The sequence below is a fragment of the Strix uralensis genome, chromosome 1, assembly GCF_047716275.1.
Source record: "Strix uralensis isolate ZFMK-TIS-50842 chromosome 1, bStrUra1, whole genome shotgun sequence".
In the NCBI taxonomy this organism is placed as follows: Eukaryota; Metazoa; Chordata; class Aves; order Strigiformes; family Strigidae; genus Strix; species Strix uralensis.
In genome coordinates, this window is record NC_133972.1 from 139,652,020 (window position 1) to 139,675,337 (window position 23,318).

At 37.5% G+C, this 23,318-nt stretch overlaps 1 protein-coding gene across 10 annotated transcripts in view; it reads right to left on the minus strand.

Annotated features, from left to right (window-relative positions):
• Positions 1-23,318, minus strand: part of STAU2 (staufen double-stranded RNA binding protein 2) — a 172,941-nt gene that overhangs the window by 61,191 nt on the left and 88,432 nt on the right. For 8 of the 10 annotated variants that reach the window (XM_074882958.1, XM_074882976.1, XM_074882935.1 and 5 more), the window contains 2 exons: positions 20,352-20,659; positions 1,534-1,647 (listed from right to left, as the gene is read on the minus strand). In XM_074882958.1, the coding sequence (XP_074739059.1) occupies positions 1,534-1,647; positions 20,352-20,659 (422 nt within the window). The remainder of the gene's footprint in view (positions 1-1,533; positions 1,648-20,351; positions 20,660-23,318) is intronic. The other 2 variants (XM_074882987.1, XM_074882997.1) reach the window with 1 other exon arrangement.

Sequence of the window (23,318 nt, forward strand, 5' to 3'; positions counted from 1 at the left end):
TGCACATACTATGATACAATCTTTATCTATGTGATTTTATGTATTTTTTTCCCTCCCAGAAAAATGTCCTGTTTAGAGCACTGAATGGGTACACCTGGGATCAAACTAATGCTGCACATAATCTGGAATTCTCTATTTTCTAGGTGCTTGACTTTGCAGGCTCAATAACACTTTTTCATTTAGATGTCTTAAATATATAATTATTCAGATGGCTTAAATGTGCTTTTTGCTTACAAAGTCTTTTTTCTGTTTACATATCATACTCTAGCCTAAATAAATGCTAAGACAAAGGCCAACCTGGCTGGTAGCCCAGAATGTAGTTGTTACCAAATTGACAGGGACCACCTTAAATTCATTGAAATGTCTAAATATTGTATTTGACTTATAACTAACTTTTAAAAGGCGATCTTTACTGAAAGAAAAATGGAGTGACTTTACAACAGCATAAACAAGTTGCTGGATGAAATGAGAATTGAACGTCGAAGTATGGTCTGACTTACCACAGCTCTCCATTACTGTAAAACACCAAATACTTAAGGACAGGAAGTATCCTCATGTTACCATGTAAATAACTAATGGGCTTAGTTTATGTTAACAACTAATTTAGAAACTTCCAATAAAAAAAACCCATCAATCAAAAACATGGCTAAGAGTGTCTGAAACTTTTCCCCAAAAGTAACTAATTCTAACAATTCTTAAGGTGACTTTTTCTTTTTCCTTAGAGAATCTTACGTTGAGGCTGATAAAATGTATGATAAATGTGAACACAGTACAATTTAAGAGGCCTGCAAAGGCAAACAAAAATGGTACTTTTTCCAATCTACTGAAGATCTGAAAAGTGCAAGGTTTGGTTTAAAGATTTCTTGTTTCCTTTTTGTTTTTAAAGCTTTTGGAGTATCGAAGTCTTGTCTTGCTTTATACATAAGAGTGTTGGAGGACAAGAAGACTAGAATGGAAGTCCCCCTCAGTTCTCATTTGACGCAGCAGGGTGATGGGTGATTACCATTGAGATTTTTTCTTCTCCTGGATTTTTGCCAGAAGCTTGAATTAAACATTTTAAGAACAGCCAAACAAAATGAGAGTTTTACACAGTCTGATTAAAAATCCCTCTCCCCTCTCAAATGCCAGTTTCTTGTGACAGATGATGGCTAGAGATGATGGCTTCATCTCTCTGCTTTTCCAGCTACCCATAATTTTCTAGTAAAAATAGGATAGACAAGACCTGATACATACATAAAATCAAACAAAACCTTTGCAGAAACCTTACATCTGACTTTAAAACCAAAGCAAGCTCTTCAAGCTCTCCTAATATGTCTTAAAAATATGTAAAGGCAATATAGTTTTGTCTCCTTTTCGGGTCACTCTTTAGATCTAATCAGGACTTTACTATGGCAAGATAGGCAAATCCCAGTGACAAGAACATGCCATATGAAAAGCACAAAGTGTGTTGAAATTTAAAATTCACTAAAGCTCACATTCTGGCCTTACTAGATATTAATAAAATTATAAGAGTGTGGGGTGAAGGTATTATACCTGGTCATGGCTGGCTTCAATGGAGCTTCCGATACCTTGGAAAGTCATCTGCACAGGAGACAGTGTCAAACAGGTCATACACTCTTTGCCATTTTGTCTATCACTGTAGTGTACCTATAACAGAATAACATACGTAATCTGCTAAACACCAGGTTTGTACAAGGGAGTCATGCTAAAATACTGTCCCTTTTCAACAAGTTTGTAAGAAGAATTCCAAACATTTACATTGAATTCATCTTTAATATAAATCAAGGCGTGTGTAAAATATTCTAGGCAGTCCCATACTGAACTGGGGCCAAATTTTCTGTGATATGTCTGTTGGATAGTTTTTTAAGGGCTGCATTCTTCAGTTTCTGAGACCTTTGAGACTGAATTCAAGATATTGTATCTATATAAGAATCTAATTAGAGTTTCCAGCCTAGATGTCATTTTTAACAGCATTTTGTAGCTTAGTTATAAAACATCCATGTAAATCATTATACCTCCAAAAACTTGGTAATAATAGTTTAAATTTTTCAACTGTAATTCCATTTCTACTAAAAATCCACTAGTTCTTTTGCCATGGCTAATATTGTGTATTTGAATTTGATTTTGTAATTATCAATCAAAATGACAGATAAAATGGAGAAGAATTCACATTCTTCTTGAGATGTCTAGGCTATCCTTTTCTAAGAGTAACTCATTCCCTACTGATGTCAAAATGTGCATGTTGAACCTGAATTTTGCATGAATTACAGGGGAAGATAGTGCTTCTACTTGAATTATTGTCCTTGTCTTCAGGTTCCCTTCAGACAGTTCTTAAATCCCCTAAAGAAAGGATGGATTTTAATATGTTGAGACAAAATTAAATTAAATGTTGCCAGTGTTTCATTATTAAGAACAGGTTGCTACTCATGCTGAATTGTTGAAATATTACAGTTCTCTACATAGCTCCTGGCTTCTAGACAGGCAGATCGAGCACTTTGTTCTACAGGAGAGGTGGAATTTAGTTTATGGTGGTAATTTACATTGGCTATGTGACCCCTGTCAGAAATGGAAAGAGAGATCAGCTCTGCTGGAGACAGACCTTTTATGTTAGTATCTATTTACAGCTGTATAGCTCTCAGGCAAAAGTTACATGATAAAGCCTCATCTTGACATTTAGGCTACAAAATTAAACTTTATTATTTCTGAAGACAACTAGGAACCATATAGAATTATTCCTGTGGAAATGATTTAGTGACATATATGATTCTAATTGTACACTGTGTGCATTAAATCCTCTGTGCCTAACTCTTCTCTGCCACAGGTGCAAACTGGGAATACTTCAGCTGAAGCAAAACCAGTGCAAAACTGGCTGAGTGAGAGAAAAAACAAGTTGGTGCTATAATTCAGAATTACAACACATCAAAACATTTTTGCTGTAGCCAAAAGTAAGATACAGAATACAAAATTCTTGCAGTGTGTATAGAAATATTGATTTCACTCAGCCCTTCTCAAAGCTTTCTGGATTATCCTTGTCTCTCTTCCTCTCAACCCCCACAATATGTGCCTACTAAATTGCCTGTGGCTCTCTGCCAGAAAAGCCATACTACTTACTTAGAAACCACAGGAGGCCCCTTCACATATACAATGGTTTAACTTTGATTAATCGAAAGAGGTATGAAGGTATGAAATTTGGCTTGCAAATATAAACTGAAGTTCTTTAAATGTCAGGGACTACTGTTATGACAAAGACTTATCAAGCTTCCACAACTGTGGTATCTGGTTGCAAGCTAGATATTCTGCTGAGTACATGTTGTGGGAATGTGATGTGGAGAAATGTGGCAGAAAAGCTCAAGAGGATGATTCTGTACTGCAAATATGACAGCAAAAGGGGCAAAATCTAGTGAGCAAGAAAAGTACATGTCTTAGAGCACATATGCAGAAATGGAAAAATGGCGCTTTCTGAACTGCATAGCATGTTTGTAGGCTTGTTTTTAATTAGAATAATAAGAATAAGGTTACACTTCACTAATGTCCACTGGAATAAAGCAAGGCTAACAAGCTGAAAGAACAGGAGATATCCAGAGGAAAAATTGTGATTAGTATTACATGACACTATTATCTGCAATAGCAGATTTGCTTCACACCCCCTTTAGAGTCCCACATCAAAACTGCAATAAATTCAGAATTTTGTATCTTTCTAGGCTTAACTTTCCCAAAGGAATTTCATGATGCACTTTTGGCCTCATCTGAATGTATCAAGGCCGTTATTTGTAATTTCTTAGACAACAGTCCTCTAATTATCTCTTGCCCTGTTGAAGCTCTTCAGTTGAACCAAAATAAACACTTTCTATGTTAATAATATGAATAGTGATATAAAAAACAAAAGACTGGACTTTGAATGGGGAACAGAATAAAACTTTGTCCTTTCATCAAATCCCTCTAGTCTAGAGAATTGTGCAGTCAGCAGAAATATTCAATTTCTTCTACATTTGGCATGCGTATGTGCAATTTCCCAGTAATCCTGTTTTGTTATTTATCAATCCAGCTGCTATGTTGTTAAACTCTCTATTTTATTCCTTTCTTCTTCAAATTTGACCTATGATCCAAAGTTTTGGGTTTTTTGTCAACCAAGAGTGCTAGGTATTTACCTATTTGAGGAGAATGTCCAAAATAGGCAATCAGAAAGAAATGGTAGTAGTCAAATAGTTATCAAATAGTCTGAATAGCAGCAGATGCTTCTAGGTTTTCATCCAGTATGTTGCAGATATTTCAGTTTATATGTCCATGCTATTATAACTAAGTATAGGAGGAACGTGCATGTCTATAAAACTGATTTAAGAATATCGTATCATGTAAGGCAGGGGAACATGAAGGCACAGAAAATGCTTGATTCAGCATCTGCTATCAAGGAGTGCTGACTGAGGGCTGGCCAAGTGCTCCAACCGTGATTACGTGGCCATTCTTGAAATTCATGACTACAATAATACTTTTCTAAAAGTTTCTCAGTGCCTTAAGAGTCAAGAGTGCTTAACTACAGCTCATCTCTGTAATAGCTCTGTTAGGCAGGTAAGCATGCTTTGTGGACAGACGTTAAATGACTCATCCAAATTCACTCTGCACTGGCAGGAGTGAATGGCAGTGCTGGGACTATAACCCATCATTAAGGCCTCTGGCCTAACCACAATCGGTCATTTTCCCTTTCTATATATTACAGAGGTAAAAATAAAAGAGTTATGAAAATAATTACTACCTATGTCCAGGACCTAACTTTCAGGCTTCAATTATTTGTAATTCAGGGACACTCACAAATTAGCTCAATGCATTTTGAGGATTAAACAGCAATGAAATTCTACTCATTAAAATTCAGAATGTTTTATTTGGATAACATATAAGCAGATATTTTAGAGAACAGCATTAGGATTTGGTTAGAAAATAATGGCCAGCATACAGATGTCTGTAGTAAGGACTGTGCAAGTTTCTGAGTAAAATGGAAGTCTCCAGCCTCAGACTACGAGTAATTTACATGTAATTCTCCTCCAACGTATGTCTACGCAGCACAAAGCAGTGCCACAACAACAAGATCCTGGCAATAACACATTTATTGGAAAAAGCATACGGCAATGCTAGCTTTTCTTCTGGGTAACTACATACGTGGAGTACCTCAGGAATCCCAAACACAGCGCTCTGTTGTGCTGTGCGGGCAGGGTAAGAAACCTCTGAGTGTAAAACAGAGTGCATCCCGAGCATCAAAATAATGAAATAAAGTCTAGAAATAATTTTTTCCACAAGTACATGCCATGGATTTACTCGTGCATGTATGCTTTCATGTTCAGTATTCACACAAGATGCAACATTATATCCTCTTCACAGATTGCTTCAGTCAGGAACATGCTGCATGGTATGAGTATGTATGGAGGGATACTACTAACTGGAGTATGTGTATAGAAATGTATGTGAAGGTCTGAAACCATTTGACAACTATGTTGAAATTTGGCCCTTGTTTTTAATATTTTAAATTACTGAAGAGATACAAATATTTTGATGGACATTTATAGCTTCACATAAAGGAAAATATAAGATGAATGTTTACAATGTTACAACTGAATGTGGAATGGCATAGCCAAAATTCTCAACCTTATATGTTATTTTATAAAGGAAAAACTAAATTATACTGCATAAGAAATTACATTTAAGGATACTCCCATCATAATGCTGCTGCAAAAGCAGGACATTTCCAATTTATTTCATATTTCCTGTTTATTTCATCTATAAAGATGTCTCTTGAATCTAGCTTTCCTATAATACCTTTCCCTATGTGCAAATGTTCTGATAGAAACTGTAAAAATATTGCAGGATTTGTCTTGCAATAAGCTACTTTAACATACTGGATCAATATGCAATTTTAGATAATGGCCATAGTTAATCTGCATAAATTATTCTGTAAATACAAGGTCCCTAACTTCAAGAACAGGACAGTCTTCTGGTTTTCAGTGGGCACTTCTGAATTTGAACATCTGTCTTTTTGCATGAACAAGGGCTATGGTTTACTGATTCACATCTGGGGAAGGTGAGAGATGTGTTATACTACATAGTAGTAGTTAAGCTTAACTATAACATACTAAACTACTGTTAGAAATGAGCTAACTGTGCATTAACAAGAGACTGAAGGGAGCAAAAATAAAGGCTACTATTTTCACACACTGCTGCTTAGATGTTCACAGTTTGAAACACAACTTCTGTCTGGCCAAACACTTTCTTTCTTGAACATTTAATAACTTAAAAAAATAATATGAATTACCAAAAGAAAGAAGTCATCTGTGACACTGGAGTTCATGTTTCCAAACCAAAAACTACTCTGTGTCAAAGCATCAGCAGGAGTCTTAGAATGCTAGACAGAAATAAACTAGGTAATAAAATGCCATTATGTTGAGCAATGCACAAATCTTCTGGATTGACAAGCCTGGACTATTTTGTTAGAACAAAGGATGGTATTCCTTTAAATCTGACCCTTAAAGGGAAAGCATCCAATTTATTCCTGAATTTACAGAATAATTTCCAAGATTTTACATAGGTTGCTTTGGATTCACAGCGACAAGCAAACCAAAATGGGCTCAAAAATCGGGTGTTAAAATAGTAATTTTGACTTGGACAAGGGTCTCATGAAACATTTTTCTTCCTTTAGCTTTCCAGTGAAATGCTTGTCTTTTACCTTTCTCTTTCTGTTGCTCATCTACTGGTAGTCATGTCACCTACTAAAAAAAAATGAAGCATCCTGTTTGTTTGAGCTCAGACTCTGTTTCATGCATATTTATTGGTGAAGGAATACTCCTGGCACAAAAATAAATTAAATATACTTGCTCATTTGAACCATTTTCTCAAAGCCAACTTTAGCGGCTCTCACAGTATAGTATTCTAGTACTTAAAAGTGTGAATCCTTGTATTATCCATAGAGCTTACCTAAAAAATAATAGATTAGTCTTTTCAGACATGGAGTAGCATGAGAGAGATTCCTAACGCCACCTTGCATTCTTACTACCTGCTTTACAATTCCATATATTTTATTTGTAGAACAGGAGTACAGTAAAAACAAAAAAATAAAATTGGCGAAAAAATCCCATGGTATGAACAAAGTCTTTTAAAAAAGTTGAAGCATAGATACAAAAAACAAGACCAAGATGAAAAAATTGTCCCAGATGAAAAAATAAGACATACAATTAAAAAAATTTTTAAAAATCAGAAAAAAAAGCGTTGAATCAAACTGTTTCCTGCAATGCTGGAGTTCCTTGATGTAGTGCGATTACTAAATATAGTATTTTACTAATCTCAGCAGGGAGCTGGCTAACTGCATGCCCGTCAGATGTTTTTAATGGTCACCCCCTGTGGAACAAATCTAAGTAGTGCATGAAAAACACCCACATTTAAAAAAGCCCCCTTGCTAGATCATTAAGGAAAGATAAAGGCTTGTACATTCGGATGTGATATATAACACAATCATTGTGTCAAGAAAACATATGTTTGATTAGCGCGCCTCAGGTTCATTAATCGCTGTGTCTGCTTCACAGCAGTGGGCAAAGTTTCCACCGTAGCTACTGCACGGAAGGGTAAAGACACTCAGTAGCTTAAAGACTGACAGTTCAGCAGTAAATCTTCAGCTATTCCAACATGCTCCCCTCTTACAGAGTTTGAATAGCAGCTGTAGCGTAGTCTTAAATCTTCATTAAAATACAGTCCTAGCATTTAGACTAAGAAACAAACCTTTACTGTACCATAAATAGGTAACAAGCTGACTAAAGGCACTGTCACAGGTTACTGCAACAGTATTTTACGTTCCTGGCTATAGTAAGGCAGACACTTGACACCTATAAAAACACGTGCAGTACAAATAAGAGTGAAAAAACTTACTTGATACAGTTCCCAAAGAGAATATATAAAATATCTGCTAAATGCAAAACAAGTTTATCATCTGAGCCACAAAGAAGCTTGTACATCCTTTCTTCCATGCTACTCAGATAGCCTCTGAATTCAGAGCTCCCATTTCAGTGATGCGGGAGATCTGGAAAGTTTGGCCATATATGTTGCTCAGTCAAGCAAGGGAGACCCAGCTCCATCCTACCTCTGGATGTGATGTTTTGCTCTAATTATGAGAAAATTATCTAACACCACTGCTGTCGCAGCAGCATACAGGATAATCAGTACTGTGCTTACTGTTTACCTTCAATCTATTAAACCTTAACCCAGGAATGTATTTGTAAAGACAGTGTTCCTATGGAGCACATGCAAAGCGAGCAACCATATTTTCAATGGCTGGCATTCAAGGGTGCAAAGAGACCTCTTTGTCTGATAGGGACACTGAAATCAGGAGATGGGACATGGCTTTCTATAAAAAATTACACATTGACGAGTACCTTGGTACCCTGTTCACTTTATTCTATTACTAAGATACGTATTATCTTGTGGACACAGTAAAGAGTAGTTTAACTACATTGATCTAAAACACTGAATACAATCTTCCCCCCAAAAAATGAATAAGGAAAACATGATAAAAAATGATAAATTAATTATTCAGAAATTAAAAACACTGAGAAGCACTGCAAAATAATGTAAGTTATACCTGACATGTTTTTTGCAGAAACAACTTGTCTGTCTCTGATCCATTCACACATAATTATTCAGGTAAATACTGTATTTTCAGGGAAAGGAGTTGAAATTAATTTTATAATTCACAGTCAAAGGAAATATGAAAAACTGGCAACTCTGGGATCTCTCGCTTTCATCACATGGCCTGAAAAAAGAAGGTAGGTGAGGGAGTTCATGTTCTGCTAAGAAAGTACACAGAGGATGAACATGGTATGGAGCATTCGTGGAGGAGCCTGTGTCTCAGGCATCATCCTGAACAACTGACTAAAGGGAGAGAGAAACTTGGTTAGTTGGAAGAGAGAAAATAGTTCAGGTTTAAAATCACTTTCTACTAAAAGCATCAATGAAAATACATTTTCATATACACTCTTTTTCATTATGAAGGTTGTCACTGGAGTGAAGAGTGGAGCAAACATTCTATTCTCTTGTTTACAAACTGCATGTGAAAGCCACAAATGCTGCATTAATGAAGAGGGAACAGGATCACTGTGAAGCTGAGAGTACAAAACTGGCTGCCTGAGTTTGCTCAAAAGTCTGACGCACTGGTTTTGTGCACTAACATAGATATAGGGCAGTATACAAAAAGAACCACTCTTTAACTAAAACAAAACCCAATCATTTCACTTCTGAAAATTATCCTGCTTCACTGTGCTCCCAATTCTGAATGAGACTGAAGGAGACAGCAGCCAAAAAAACCTTCAAAAGCCTCAGCTTCAAGTCACAGTGAGAGGAATAAACTGTAACTCGTCTCTTTTTCCTTCTTCACCTTTTCCTTCTGCTTCTCTTTTTAAGGGTTTTTGCTTGAGAGTTGAGTTCCCTTATTGTAATTAAAGCTTAACCCCAGCCTGCTATGAATTCACCATTGCACCTTCACATTTTTGCCAGCTGAAACTTCCAGTCTTTCAAAGTTTTGGCTGTATTCCAAGCCAAGGTCCATAGCTAAGTTATCAAGTCACGTCAGGATTTACTTAGAAAGATTCTGGCAGGGAACAGAGCCTGGTGCATTTAGTGCTGGCTGTAGTATTTGGAGAGATCCTGACAGCTTTTAAACTTTCTCATACGCAAACCCCCTAAATTATAAAATTGGTTATGAAAATATAATTCACATTTTTTCCATGGACCAAGTTATGTGCAGGGATATGTGGGAGGATTTTAATGGTTATTTGCAAGATGCCGAGGACAAAAGCTAAAATGTTACCAAGGTGACATCCACACCACACCTGGGGACCCATGCAACGCCATTAGCCAGTTATTCTCCATTTACCTTCTTTCCTTTTAGAAACTGAAACAAAAAAGAAGCACCTGGATGTTTCTGAAGGCAAGAAGAGCAAAACTTTAGCAGCACTTGAATAAAGGGCTTTCTTCCCTGTAAGAGGGAGAGAGGTAACAATGGCCAGAATAGAAGAAAGCTAGTTTAGACAGATTTCTGGCCACAATCCACATAGTTTGAGACCTCATGTCAGAAAATTTACTGCCCATTGAGCTAGATTTGTATTTGTTTTCCTAATTCTGCATGTTCTTAAATTAATTCAGAAACATTCTTCCTGCAGCAAATATTACCTCCTGCAGTATGCTCTGTGAATGAATGTGCTAGGTTCCAAACTTACATATCTTTTGTTATAGAAACTGATATAATTCTTATGGTTATTTTTCTGTAGAATGACTACCACTATTTTGACTTCCTTCAAGGTCAAAAATGGGGTAATATGGACTAGATGGTTTACAGTTAGCAGAAACATTTCTGAAATAAATGGAAACTAATCAAACCACTTCTTGTATATCTACTCTGGGTCACTGCCATCAACTGTGGTACTGCCTGCTTTCTCTCTGAAGTTAGTTGATTTAGAAACCCTTATAAAACAGAACACAATGAAGTCCAGGTGATTTGATTTTTACATGAAGTGCTCTCAAAAACAATTCTTGCTATCAGCTTGTTCTGTTTTATCTCTCCCTCTATTTCACATTCCCAACATGTTTTCTTACTTTTGGCTAGTCACGTATAAATCAGGGTTTGGAGGCCTTGAAGCCCTTACCTATATAACATAGCCATTTGATTTCAAGTTGATTTTCACCTTGACACCTCCAAGTTTCTGAAAGACAGGCAAGGACTCTCAGTTAACAGGTTGCCGGATGCTGTGCAAATCAAAGATGCCACTAAAATTATGAATAAAATCCTGACTGACATGCTGCCTTGCTTGGAGGAAACTTCTTTCCCTGTTAATCTGTGTTACCTTTACAACAAAAATAGCAACTGTCTTGAATAAATGGGGAAGTTTTGTAGCAAATAACCTGATAAAAAAGTGTAAGTTTTCTTCAGAGCACAAAGTAAGTTCACCCAGATAAAAGAAGTTATCCTATTTCCTGACTTCTGCCCAGTGGTACACAACTGTAAATATGCCAGTGAAGAGTAGAAAGCTGTACTGGTTTTGGCTGGGATGGAGCTAATTTTCTTCATAGCAGCTTGTATGATGCTATGTTTTGGATTTTTGATCTAAACAGTGTTGTTAGCAGTGCTCACACAGAGTCAAGGTCTTTTCTGCTTCTTAAACTGCTCCACCAGCGAGTAAGCTGGGAGTAAGCAAGAAGCTGGGAGGGAACACAGCCAGGAGAGCTGATCCCAACTGACCAAAAGGATATCCCACACCATACGACGCCATGCTCAGCAATAAAAGCTGGGGGAAGATGGAGGAAGGGGGAGGTTTGAAATTATGGCTTTTGTCTTCCCAGGTAACCATTACACATGATGGAGCCCTGCTTTCCTGCAAATGGCTGAACACCTGCCTGGCAATGGGAAGTGGTGAGTGAATTCCTTATTTTGCTTTGCTTGTGGGTACAGCTTCGCTTTAGCTATTAAACTGTCTTTATCTCAACCCGTGAATTTTCTCACTTTTACCCTTCCTGTGCTCTCCCCCATCCCACCACGCATGGTGAGCAGGCAGCTGGGTGGGGCTGAGCTGCCTGCTGGGGATAACCCATAACAGTCCTTTCTGGCACCCAATATGGGATATGAGAGGTTCAAAATAATGACAGATTTGATCAGAGTATGCAAGACCAAATCTATAGCTGTTTAGGCGCTAATTGTCAGGCTCCCATGCTTGCCATGCACCTTGCCTGCTTTGCTATATATCAGAGTCTAGTACTTGTTATTGGCTGCTTTTCTGCTTCTGCAGTTTCCCGTACTCCTTATCATCCTGTTTTGCCTGGGAACATACTGATAACAGCAATGGGCTGGCAGATGGCCAGGGCACTGCTGCCGCTCCTGTGCTGCTGTACTGGGCAGGCTAGAACCCAAGTCCAGGGGACTGTGACCATGGATAAGTCCATGCTGGAGCAAGCACATCCAGAAGCATATGTGGCCATGGAGTAGGCCATGCTGGAGCAGGTACACCCCCGAAGGAACTGTGGCCCATGGGTAAGGTCACACTGGAGCAGGTACTCTTCTAAGGGACTGTGGATAAGCCCATGCTGAAGAAGGGGCAAGGGAAGGAGTTCATTGTAATGTTAAACCCTATGGCCTAGTCCAAAAGGACAAGGAAGGGAGATTGTAATGGATATACCTCTTAATGTAACTCATGATTTGAGTTGCATTTTATAGGCAGAAACCACCTAAACCAACGGAGGACGAGCCTCACAAGAAGTAATGAAAGCGCAGCAGTGACCCAACCTAAGCTGACTTTGGTGCTAAATAGCTCCACACATCACACCACCTCTCACGTCCGGAGCAACTACCATAACAGATGGAGCCAAAGTCACGGACTAAATGAACTCAATGGACATTTGTGGACTCTTTAAAGGGGTGGCCCAAAGACTACCCATATGGCCATAGGGCATGATATCTGTGTATATATCGAAGGATGGCAAGGGTAGGGTAGCTAATGAGGACCTACTGAATAGTGTGGGACCTGAGCATGGTGTAAATGTGATGGAATAAGGGGTGGAGAATATACTGGTTTTGGCTGGGATGGAGTTCATTTTCTTCAGAGCAGCTTGTATGGTGCTGTGTTTTGGATTTGTGACCAAGACAGCATTGTTAGCACATCCATGTTTTAGCTATTGCTGAGCAGTGCTCACACAGCATCAAGGCCTTTTCTTCTTCTCAGGCTGCCCTGTCAGCAAGCAGGCTGGGGGTGGGCAAGAAGTTGGGAGGGGACACAGCAGGGACAGCTGATCCCAATGGACCAAAGGGACATCCCACACCATATGACATCCTGCTCATCTGTAAAAGCAGGGGAAAAGAAGGAAGAAGGGGGGATGTTCAGAGTTTTAGTGTCTGTCTTCCCAAGTAACCATTACGTGTGATGAAGCCCCGCTTTCCTGGAGATGGATGAACACCTGCCTGCCGATGGGAAGCAGTACATGAATCCCTTATTTTGCTTTGCTTGCACACGCAGCTTTCATCTTTATCTCAACCCATGAGTTTTCTCACTCTTGCTCTTCTGATTCTTTCCCTCATCCCACTGGAGTAGAGTGAGCAAGCAGTTTTGTGGGGTTTATGCTGCCTACTGGGGTTAAACCACCACAAAATAGTCTGTAGTAATTTGAACATCAGGCAATAGTTTGGTAATGGGTGAAAGTGCAAACTTCACATCAGGAAAAAAAAATAAAAGGATCCAGAAGAGACAAAAATTGAGATAATGAGGACTTTGTCAACCATTTCTACATACTCCCTGTGGGTAAAAGACAAATATTGCTGTTGAAATTATTGTACTGGCCACTGAGCCTGGCACAATACAAACGCACAGGAAGATGCAAAAGGCCAGATTTCAATACTTTCAGTGATGACAGAGCACATCATTCCACACATCATTTTACAGAAACCAATGTAACCAATGAGCAGGTACAGTACTAGTGAACTTGACTATGACCCAAGACACCAGTACAGGAACCAAAAGCCCTACTCCACAGGTGGTTTTGCAGAAGCAGGTATTGATAATACATGGCAACACAGTCACTCTTGAGCTCCTCAAGAGTTTTCATAAATATTTTAAAATATAAATTCCCACTGCTCTTTGAGTTCTAACATTAAGGTGAATCAGCTGATCACAGTTCCCTCTGGCCCTGACTGTACACTACTATTTTAGAACAATTTCACTAATATTTGCAGACTGGTCAACCCTGCTGGGAAAGAAGTCTCCAATGCCTTGGGCAGGGTGGGTGGGGTGGCTAGAGGCACAGTTACATACATAGAATTATAGAGGGAGTTGACCCAAAATGTGGATGAAGCAATATTTGATTTAATAGCCTTATTTCAAAAGTTTTCTCTAACATTAATCTACAAACATTATCATTTTTTAATATCCTAATTTTTCCTGATTTTTGGAGATAAGATCTTCTTCAAAGAAGCATTTATCTAAACACAGTTTGCCGACATAGCCTTCAAATCCATTCTACATTAATGATACCAGGAAGCCTGATGTTGTAATTTCAAAAACTTCCTTTAACTGTTGTTCAATTTTTCTAATTTGAATGAGTGATGAGACTTTTGTACTCCACAGAACTAGCCCACTTGCTGGGATTCCAGTCCCAAACTGACAATGGCCACAAACCTTTCCACAGCCTACACATTTGAGGACAGAACAGTATTGTCTGGATTTACGTTATAGTTTTTAGCACTTGCTACACTCTCCCTCAGTGGCTTTAGCTGGAGACTTGCTAAAACACACCTTTTAATTCATTCATCTGCGGGGAACTTTGAAAATACATTCTCTCTGACAACTAATACTATTAATTACAACTATATTCATTATAATAGATTCAGTACATAGAACCCTTCCCCCCAAAACACTTTTTTTTTTTTTTTCTCAAAAATGATTTGGGGGAATCTGAGGAAAATCGTATCAGCCATTCATGACTCCTAAGAGATGATTTGGGTTTGTTCAGTTTAGGACACCGCAGCTCCATTTTACCCCTAAATAAATGACCACTTGAACACAATCACCACAAAAATTATTAAACTTCTAACTACAACTTTTGTGGTGTAAGTTCAGTAGATAACTACTGAGGAAGAGTGGAGGTGAATGACATAGTGGGGAGCCACTTTATGCAAAGTAGTGAGCCACGAGAACAGCTGAAGAAGGCAAAGAGAAGTTGCTACTTTCTATCCTGAAAGAAGAATGGAAATGAAAACAACCACAAAAAAAAGAAGATTGTCTATTGTAAAATCTGAGACAGGACATTTGGGATGGGAAGGTAGTCTACAGCCCATCAGAGACCCAGAGGCAGGAAATGCCCACTGATTTTCTGGGAAAACACAGAAGCTTCATTTTAACATGCTGTTTCAAAGCCCTCTATTGAAGCTTTCACCTCCATCGCAGCATTCTTCTTAGTCTGTTTTAATTTCTTCCCATTGGCCTCTTTAGCAGGGAGATTCTGCTTAGAATGAGATGTGATACTGAGCATTTCCCAGAATGCTTCCACCTTACTTTTACTCACTGGAACAATAAAAAAAGTCTCATAATTCCCTTTAATGTAGCTATTTGAATCAACGGAGGATGCGTGGGGTTTTTTCCTGTTTTTTTTTCTCCCTAGCCTTGTAATCCATACCAATGAGTTCTTGCAATTTTCAAAGTTAATTCAGAGATCTGTGTTCTTCAAGAGCTCAAGAGACTGGTAAATGTCTTCCTGTAGACTTCTCCTTCTTATTTGACTTTTTTTTTGTGAATGTGACAAGTTTATGGAAAATTTCAAAGTGCAGTCTTGTTGCCCAAATCCACAACTGGTGTGTCAATCTGTTGCCTTCAGAGATACAACAACTTGTACAAGTAAATGATCTGGCCTTAGTTTTCCAGTCCTAAGTTATACTGAAGATCATAAAAAAGAAATATCCTGATGTGCTGGCAAAGACTGATGAAACTTCAGTGGAAAAAAATCCTGCTGTGGGAAGAGAAAAAGACTGAAAAGGGATAAGATGCTGCTTTTACTGAGGTAAAAAACAGCTTCAGAGGTAAGAAAGAAGAAGCTAATGTCAATACTCCTAGGGAGCTCTTGCAAATTAAGTATGCATATTTTGCTGGGTCATATAATGAACAAGAACTAATGAAAGGAAAGCTGCTTCCATCTAGTGAAGTCCAGTGAATTTTCATTTAACTAAGAAAGCAACATTTATTAATTGTGACCTGCTTTGGAAAAGAACTTTTGAATTGAAATTGTTATTTCAGCCATAATCAATGAGTCAGCGTACTTGCACACAAAATGTTAATGAAGGAAGATAAAGGCATTTGCATAAAATTTCGATATAAAAGTTGTGATGTGATGATAATTTATATCCCAGTTATTTCCTTCAGGCTTAACCCTGAATTCCTTGTTCATTCCTTCTGTATTAAAAATTCCCACCAAACCTGATTTTCATGAATGTGTCTATATTTGCTTGAGAAAGAGTTTCAGGCCCAAACCCTTCATTATCAAAAAGACCAGGAACCATGAAGATTGTTAACAAGTTCTGACAGAAAATTTAATATTGATCAAAGAGATCTCGGGTAAAAACAGAGTTGGATTCACAAACCTTCGCAAATTCAGGCAGGATAGATGCGAAGGTCACCCACCATCCTTTACTTGGGAAGCCAGGTGCCAGTTCTGTGGTGCTGCATTCTCCAGCAGCCACAGCTAAACCTGAGAGAGACCATGAAATGGTCACAGCATGGCCTAAGCTATGACCGATGGCTGTTTCACATACTATACCGAGTCTGCAGAAGCCAGACTTGTCCCTTTTTGCTCTTTCTGTCAGTGGCTACAACCTTCAGTGAAAGCGGTGAGCAGACATGGAGGAAAGTAGCATTATCAATCACACCAGAATGACAACCCGCAGCACGGGAGGACATGTCTGCATCAGACAACACAGTACAGGGCACAAGTCTCAAAGGTATGACTGACTTCAGGCAATCAGTTCACAGTGTGGGGCAACAGCCCAAATTCACAGAACACTATGTAGGTTGCCCAGGTTTACAACTGAACTGGAAGACAAGTACCTAATCTGCACAGGTGTTTATGAAAATCCCAAGAAGCATCTACATTTTTAGATGATTTTACAACTTTAAATTACTTGCTATTAGCGTCCATAGTGCCTGTGTCAATTGTGAAAATGGTATTTAGGTGCTCTTTAAAATTTTACCTGCTCCAAGACATTTGCAATTACATACAGATCGGACCAAAACTATACCTCTTTCCTTGTCATTCACTGAGGGTTGAATTTCCCTGAAATTTTCCTCACATGCCTATCTCAGTAGTGAGATTCAAGCAATCCTAGACTGAGTTCCAAATCCAACCTCCAACAAAGCAAAACGAATGTTTGTTTTGTTTAAAGCCACTGCAAGGAAAGATTTGAGCTCAGTGTCAACACTAATACAAGTGTGGAAATTTAGTTTAGGCTCACCTCTGTCAAAATTAAAAACCACACACTGAAATATATGTAAACCTGACCCTAGAGTGTCCAGCAGGACTTCTCCTGTGTGTGCAGTCACTCAGAAATGTATGCTTCTGCTACTGGTTGGGGAAATGAGAAACATTTAGAAATGCCCAACAACATTTAAATCCACCAATGTATAAAATGGAACAGTTAACCACTAAACAAATGCGGAGGGGGGAAAAAAAAAGATATAAATTGTGTAACCATTGCAATCAAAGGAATACATCATGGAGAAACTATATCCTGTGTGAGGTTTTATTATGTAGCCACTACGAAGAAAAAGCTAAGACTGCTAAATCCTGCCAATGCAGCAAGCCAAGTATGGCAGCAGCCACGCACTGGGACTGACTGTGGGCACTCAATCATGGCTTTTTACATTTTACGATTTTTGCTTCATTGAAACTCCCAGGAGAATCTCCTACTGGACTACCTGCAACTTGTGTTTTACCCCAGTAAAAACTGGAGGCTCAAATTATTCATGTGTAAACAGCTTCTCTAAGAGTTTCCATTTAAACAAACCCTCTGAATAATTTACTGCACTTAAATGGTCAGCAAAAATAACTGTAACTTTCCTAATCTAGTTACAAAACAATGACCAAAATACCACACAGTCACTTAAAAATAACAATTTTACCAAAGCTGATTTTTCATTTAAACAATCTCTGGGCAAAGTCTGCAAAAGAATTAATCGGTAGATCGTATTCATAAATATGAAGCAAGCACTAAAAATGCTTTATTCAGAGTTTGTAAAGGCTTGCTTCAAGTATTTGTGTTTAATTATCGCTGGTAATTTGAAGCCTGAGTCTTGAAAGCATCCAAACTGAACACCTGTTTTTCAGTGACACTGAGCTGCTGCTTATCAATTACACGTATCTTTAGAATAATAAGCCATAAAACATAAAAATGTAATTTTTTAGTACTTTTCCATACATTGGTCCCAATAATTCTTAATATTAAGGGCTTACAATAGAACATGGCTGAGATCATACACAAACAGTTTAGAAGAATTTAAATTAAATAACCACATTTTAAAGACGTGTCCCCTGCAGCTAAAGAAGTTCAAAAAAACCATTCAAATAAGCAAATAACATTTTTTTACATTTACAAATGAAACATCATATGAGTATTTATTGATTTTTTTAAAAATTCAAAAATACATTGTAACAGAACAGAATGTATACGTTCTTCAATGAAAGACAAAACTATGGTTATCACCCGGACCAGAATACAAATACATGCTAACAATTTAAAATCATTTTGGGTCATTCAGGAAACATGAAACAAGCTAGCTGTTTGCAAACGCAGTAGTTTTCTACTTAGTAAATATGCCTGAGAAAGTTAACCTGTAAAGAAATCAGCTTTTAAACTCTTAAACACAAAGAGCTTTCTAGGCTGAAATGGTGAAGAGACCTGTGATATGCACCTGACAGGCCACTGAGCCATTTCCCACAGAGATTCTGTTCACTGCTCCACCTCGGCTCAGCCACCCAGCAGTGGCAGTTTCACATCAATACCAGGCTTATTCAAGCGAGGTGTTAAAAAGCATGCTAAGATGATGTAAAACCATCAGTTACATACACAGGGGATAGATGTTAATAATTGAGATTCTCTACCAAACTCCTTGGTTTGTATCAGGGCCAAGTAAAAAGTAGTAGTCTAGTTTACGGATGAAACGGATTATATTTTTTGGCTCAAGGTAAGACCCTTTAAAAACAATTTCTACATAAGCATCTAGAATCAAAGCATGAAAAAAACCAGGACAAACACAACTAATCATTTTACAGTAAGCACATACTGTAGGCAAGTAGGAATCAAAACAGTAACATAAATTGTGCATCAGTTCTATGAAAATAAAGTGTTACTAGTAGACACAAGCAATCTGACAAGATGTGAAAGTGAGCAGTGAAAACTTCACGGATTGAATTTCTTTTCATCAGAATTCATCTGTTTCTACTGCAGGCAGGTAACAAATGGAACTCAGGAAAACTGGATTCCTATTAGCAGCTTAACTCTACTACAGTGAGGCTTAGGTTTTTACCGTTTCTTATATTAAGAGACAATCAAACTAATGAATCAAAAATGACATTTTAAAAATGAAGGCCAAAAGAAAGCTGAATGTACATTTTAGACAGAAACAGCGTTAGGTCAAATCCACAACTGGTGATATCTGATGTATGCAAATGTAATTTAACTATGATGCTTATGCCAACAACATCTGACACTATTTCTCGGATTCTAGCAGCCTCTTTTAAATCACTTCCAACAACTGCATACTTCATAACTTACACGGGCTTTGATGAAAAAAATCATTATCAGGCATGCAAAAATTCTAACAGAAACCTCCAATTTCCAGAATTTGGTTACATGATCAAATCACATATGCTAGAACATACGAAACCAACTTTTCAAATGAAACAAATTCACAACTCTGAAAAGAAAAAAAAAAAAAACAAACAAAAAAACAAACCCAAACAAAAACCTATGACAAGAAAAAGAATATTTCTACGTAGCTGGTCCTATTCTCCGATGGTGCAACACAGTAAAATGAGCTACTATCCATATATGCGTGTAATTTTGCATGTAATGGTGATCAGGAAGAGGCTTCCTTTTCCCAACTTCCACACTGCAGAAATGACTGGATGTACTACAGAGGCTGTCACTGTCCTGTGAAATGTAGGATATTTGCCATTGCTGGATACAGGTTATCAGTGCTGAAGGACTCATGTGCTGACCCAGCACGGTTCATCTTACATTCTCTGGTATTGACTGCAATGTCAAAAACATTCTGCATTGCTCTGACACCAGGTCTGCTCCTAGGCTGCACCTTCTGATCAAAATGTTTTTCTGTAGGTTACTACTAAGAGGTGCAAGGTGGGAAGAAGAGTAACAGCTTTAATGACCAGGCCCAGAAGACAAACGCAAAGTTAAGGTGGTGCGTCAGTACTTTCTGGATCAGAGTCGAAGAGAGAAACCAATGCCAGAGCAGTATGTAAAGCTTCTAATGCCAAGAGGTGAAGACTCCCAAAGAAGTGCAAGTAAGAAGCATAATTTAAGCCTGTAATTTTTAAGGAGAACAAACAAAGGAGAGAAAGATGGCCTGCAGTAAGGTGAATGGAAGGAAGGAACAAAGAAGAGGAGGAGGGACATGTATATTGGTGCAGGGTTGTATCTCCTGGACCCAGAAACTGCCTTGGACACCAGCTAATTTTACAAGATAAGTTACATGCATGCCCACATTCAAGAGGGCAAGAGTGAAACCTTGATGGCAATGCTATGATTCTGGCTGAAGAGCTTCATTTTCCCCCTCCCATACCTGAAAGCCTTGAATCCTTGCCAAATACTCCAGCTGTTTTGAAGGCTGCACTGCAGAACAGGGGGAAGCAGGAGATATTCCTTTTAGACCTATGGCTTCGGCAGTTGGGGATGTTCCATTCATGAGAAGTTCCCTGGCAATCGTAGCTGTGCTATTTGTTGTAGGAGATATGCTGAAGAAAGAGCTGGAAGTCTGGCTCATTTCTTTAGATGACAAATAGCTTACAGTGGTACCAGGGGCTGATTTGTTGCGGCTTGCTTCCATCTCTTGATAAACATCAGGAGAGAGATGGAGTATTCCCTTTGGTGCTGAAAATAAAACCAAAGATCACTCTCATTATTTTAGAATGGGTTTGATGTGTAGACAATTTTCATTAACAGATTTTGCAGCGGAAAACAAAGTAAGCACTTCGAAGCAGTACCTTTTTTTCTACAGTAACTGTAAATGAAATTGCATAATTTATTTAGACACAAAGCAGATTTGAAGTGTCCCTCTTCTTCCTCTTCCCCCACTCTTTTTAAGAGGGTATAAACCTGGACTTTAAAACTGTGGGTAGCAAGAATATGCAACATGAATAAATAACGTTTGGAGGTCTACAAACCACGAGGAACAGCTGCTACTTCAAAATAGTAGCACAATTGTTATTCGACTACAATCTTCTGCCTCCTATCTGATACAATAATTTAGGCTGTTATTTCACAAATAATTTAAAGTACATTTAAATTTGCATATAAGTTTAAGTTTTCATATACAATGAAGCATTTATTGGAAACATGAGTATTCAGTTTGCTGATATAAGAGGAAAACCTCTTTCTTATTATAAATAAATTGAAAAATTAGCTTTAAATGTGTAATTTTATATTAATAACATACTTTAATCTTCTAGCATATATTTGAAAATAACATGGGTGAACCTAGCCATATGGCATTTTATTCTAGGGATGATAAACCTGTTTGTTAACTGATTTAGTAATCCCAAGACAAATCAAAGGGTTCAATGTTTAATTCATTTGCAGTACATATTGAATTCATCTCAGAACGTAAAATAAATTCAAAGAAGAGAAGAAAATTAATTTCTAGAAAGAATTCCTCTAATCCTAGTAGTGCAAGTAGTATTTTTAAATAAAATGTCTACTACAAGGAGAAGACTCAAAAAATATTACCAGTAATTAATGTCCTCATTTTCAACTACATGGTGAAAATTGAACTTCCTCACTGCTGACTCAGCGAACTGCTTACAGGTGAATCTTTTAATTGATTTACTTACACGTTTGGCTTTTAAATTAATATTGCTTTAAGAAAGCTGGAATATCACCGTATACCATTCACAAAGATGTATGTTATTCATCTGATTGCTCTTCCCACCTACCTTTGGGAGGCTGGGGAGCCTGGTTGGGCTCTGAACTTTAAAGGTGTTTTACCCAGTCTTACAACTGGCTCCAAAGCCCGTGGACCCTGCACTGAACTCTAAAGATAAGCACAAATTCAGGACAATGCTGCTGGGAAGGATGGAGAACAGGGTCCCTAAAATTTCTTTTTCTCCATTTGGGACAATTTAGAATATAACCTTATAGATAACAACAACTGTGTAAACACGCAGCATTATTTTACAGTGCATAATCACTATATGATAGAGTGATTTTATACCCTTTTTCTGAGGCTATAAACTCCAAGGCCTATCACTGCTCATATTTTTAAATAATCTTATACAAAAGATAACATGAATGAAAATTAAAATAGATAATACAGATATTGATAGCTGACATTAGGTTACAAAACCAAACAGCAACAATAATATTGAGTGGCAGGTGTCCACCATCTCCTAAGACCTGCCCACTGTAAATTTGACTTCCTATAAATATTTGAGAAACAGAAATGAAAACTGAAAAAAAGGCAAAACAGTATACTTGTTTATAAATAATATATTAGCCCCCCCAATAAATTTTAGAAAAACATAGTAAAACGTTAAATTAAAAAAAGTTTAAAGAAGTTTAAAATCAAGTCCAGTGCTGCAGATGTCTGTTCCATTGATGTAATATTACTTAAAACAAACATTTTACATGCTTTCTCAGCCATTTCACTGTTTTTACATGATCCACCCAAATATCTAACTGCTGTCTGGAACAATGGTTTGGAATACTTCCAGATTACTAGGCTTTCTAAATGTTAAAATAACTAATATGCAGCATATGATGAATAAAAAGATATTGAGTAAAGTATAGCAAATGCTCCTAAAGTACTGACTTTACTCTAATGGTGATGTTAAATTAATAATAGTACTTTTACACTTATGCAACACCTTTCTGATAAAGACTTCAAAGTGCTTTATAAGCAAGAATTAATTTAAATCATACATTGGCTCTGAGAGGTAGATATTATATTACCATCATTGATTATCTCTGGAAACAAAGTAATGTACTATTCTAGACATTACATTAATACAGTTGCAAGCTATTAACTTTTTATATTCAGGGCCTATGTTTCATGAAGCTTCTTACAAGTTTGTTTTAAAAAGCCGATAAAAACTTGGTGTCATTGAAAACTTCCATCAAGCATATATTAACTGTAATTCTCTATTTTTAATACATTATTGACGATTTTTTAAATATCATTCCTCACTGTTGTCTGCTTACTTCAACTCTGTTGAACTGTAGAAGAATGTATATATATAACAGCTTAGTTACAGTAATAAAGCTGTTATCACAAGACAAGGCATATGACATCAACAGAGGAGTAAGTGTAAGAACAAAAGAACTCTTCAGAAATTATCTTTAGTCTTCAAACAAGCACAATTAAAAACATGGGAGAAAGAAATACTATCCCTCTAACACCTTTATGTATTGCAGGAGAACATCTCTAGGTGAATATGTTCATATTTTTGTTAGTCTTTCAGCTAAAAAAATTTGGATTTTTGTCTCCAGTAAATATTTATCCCATACTAACTTCACCATACTCCAAAGGTAGCAC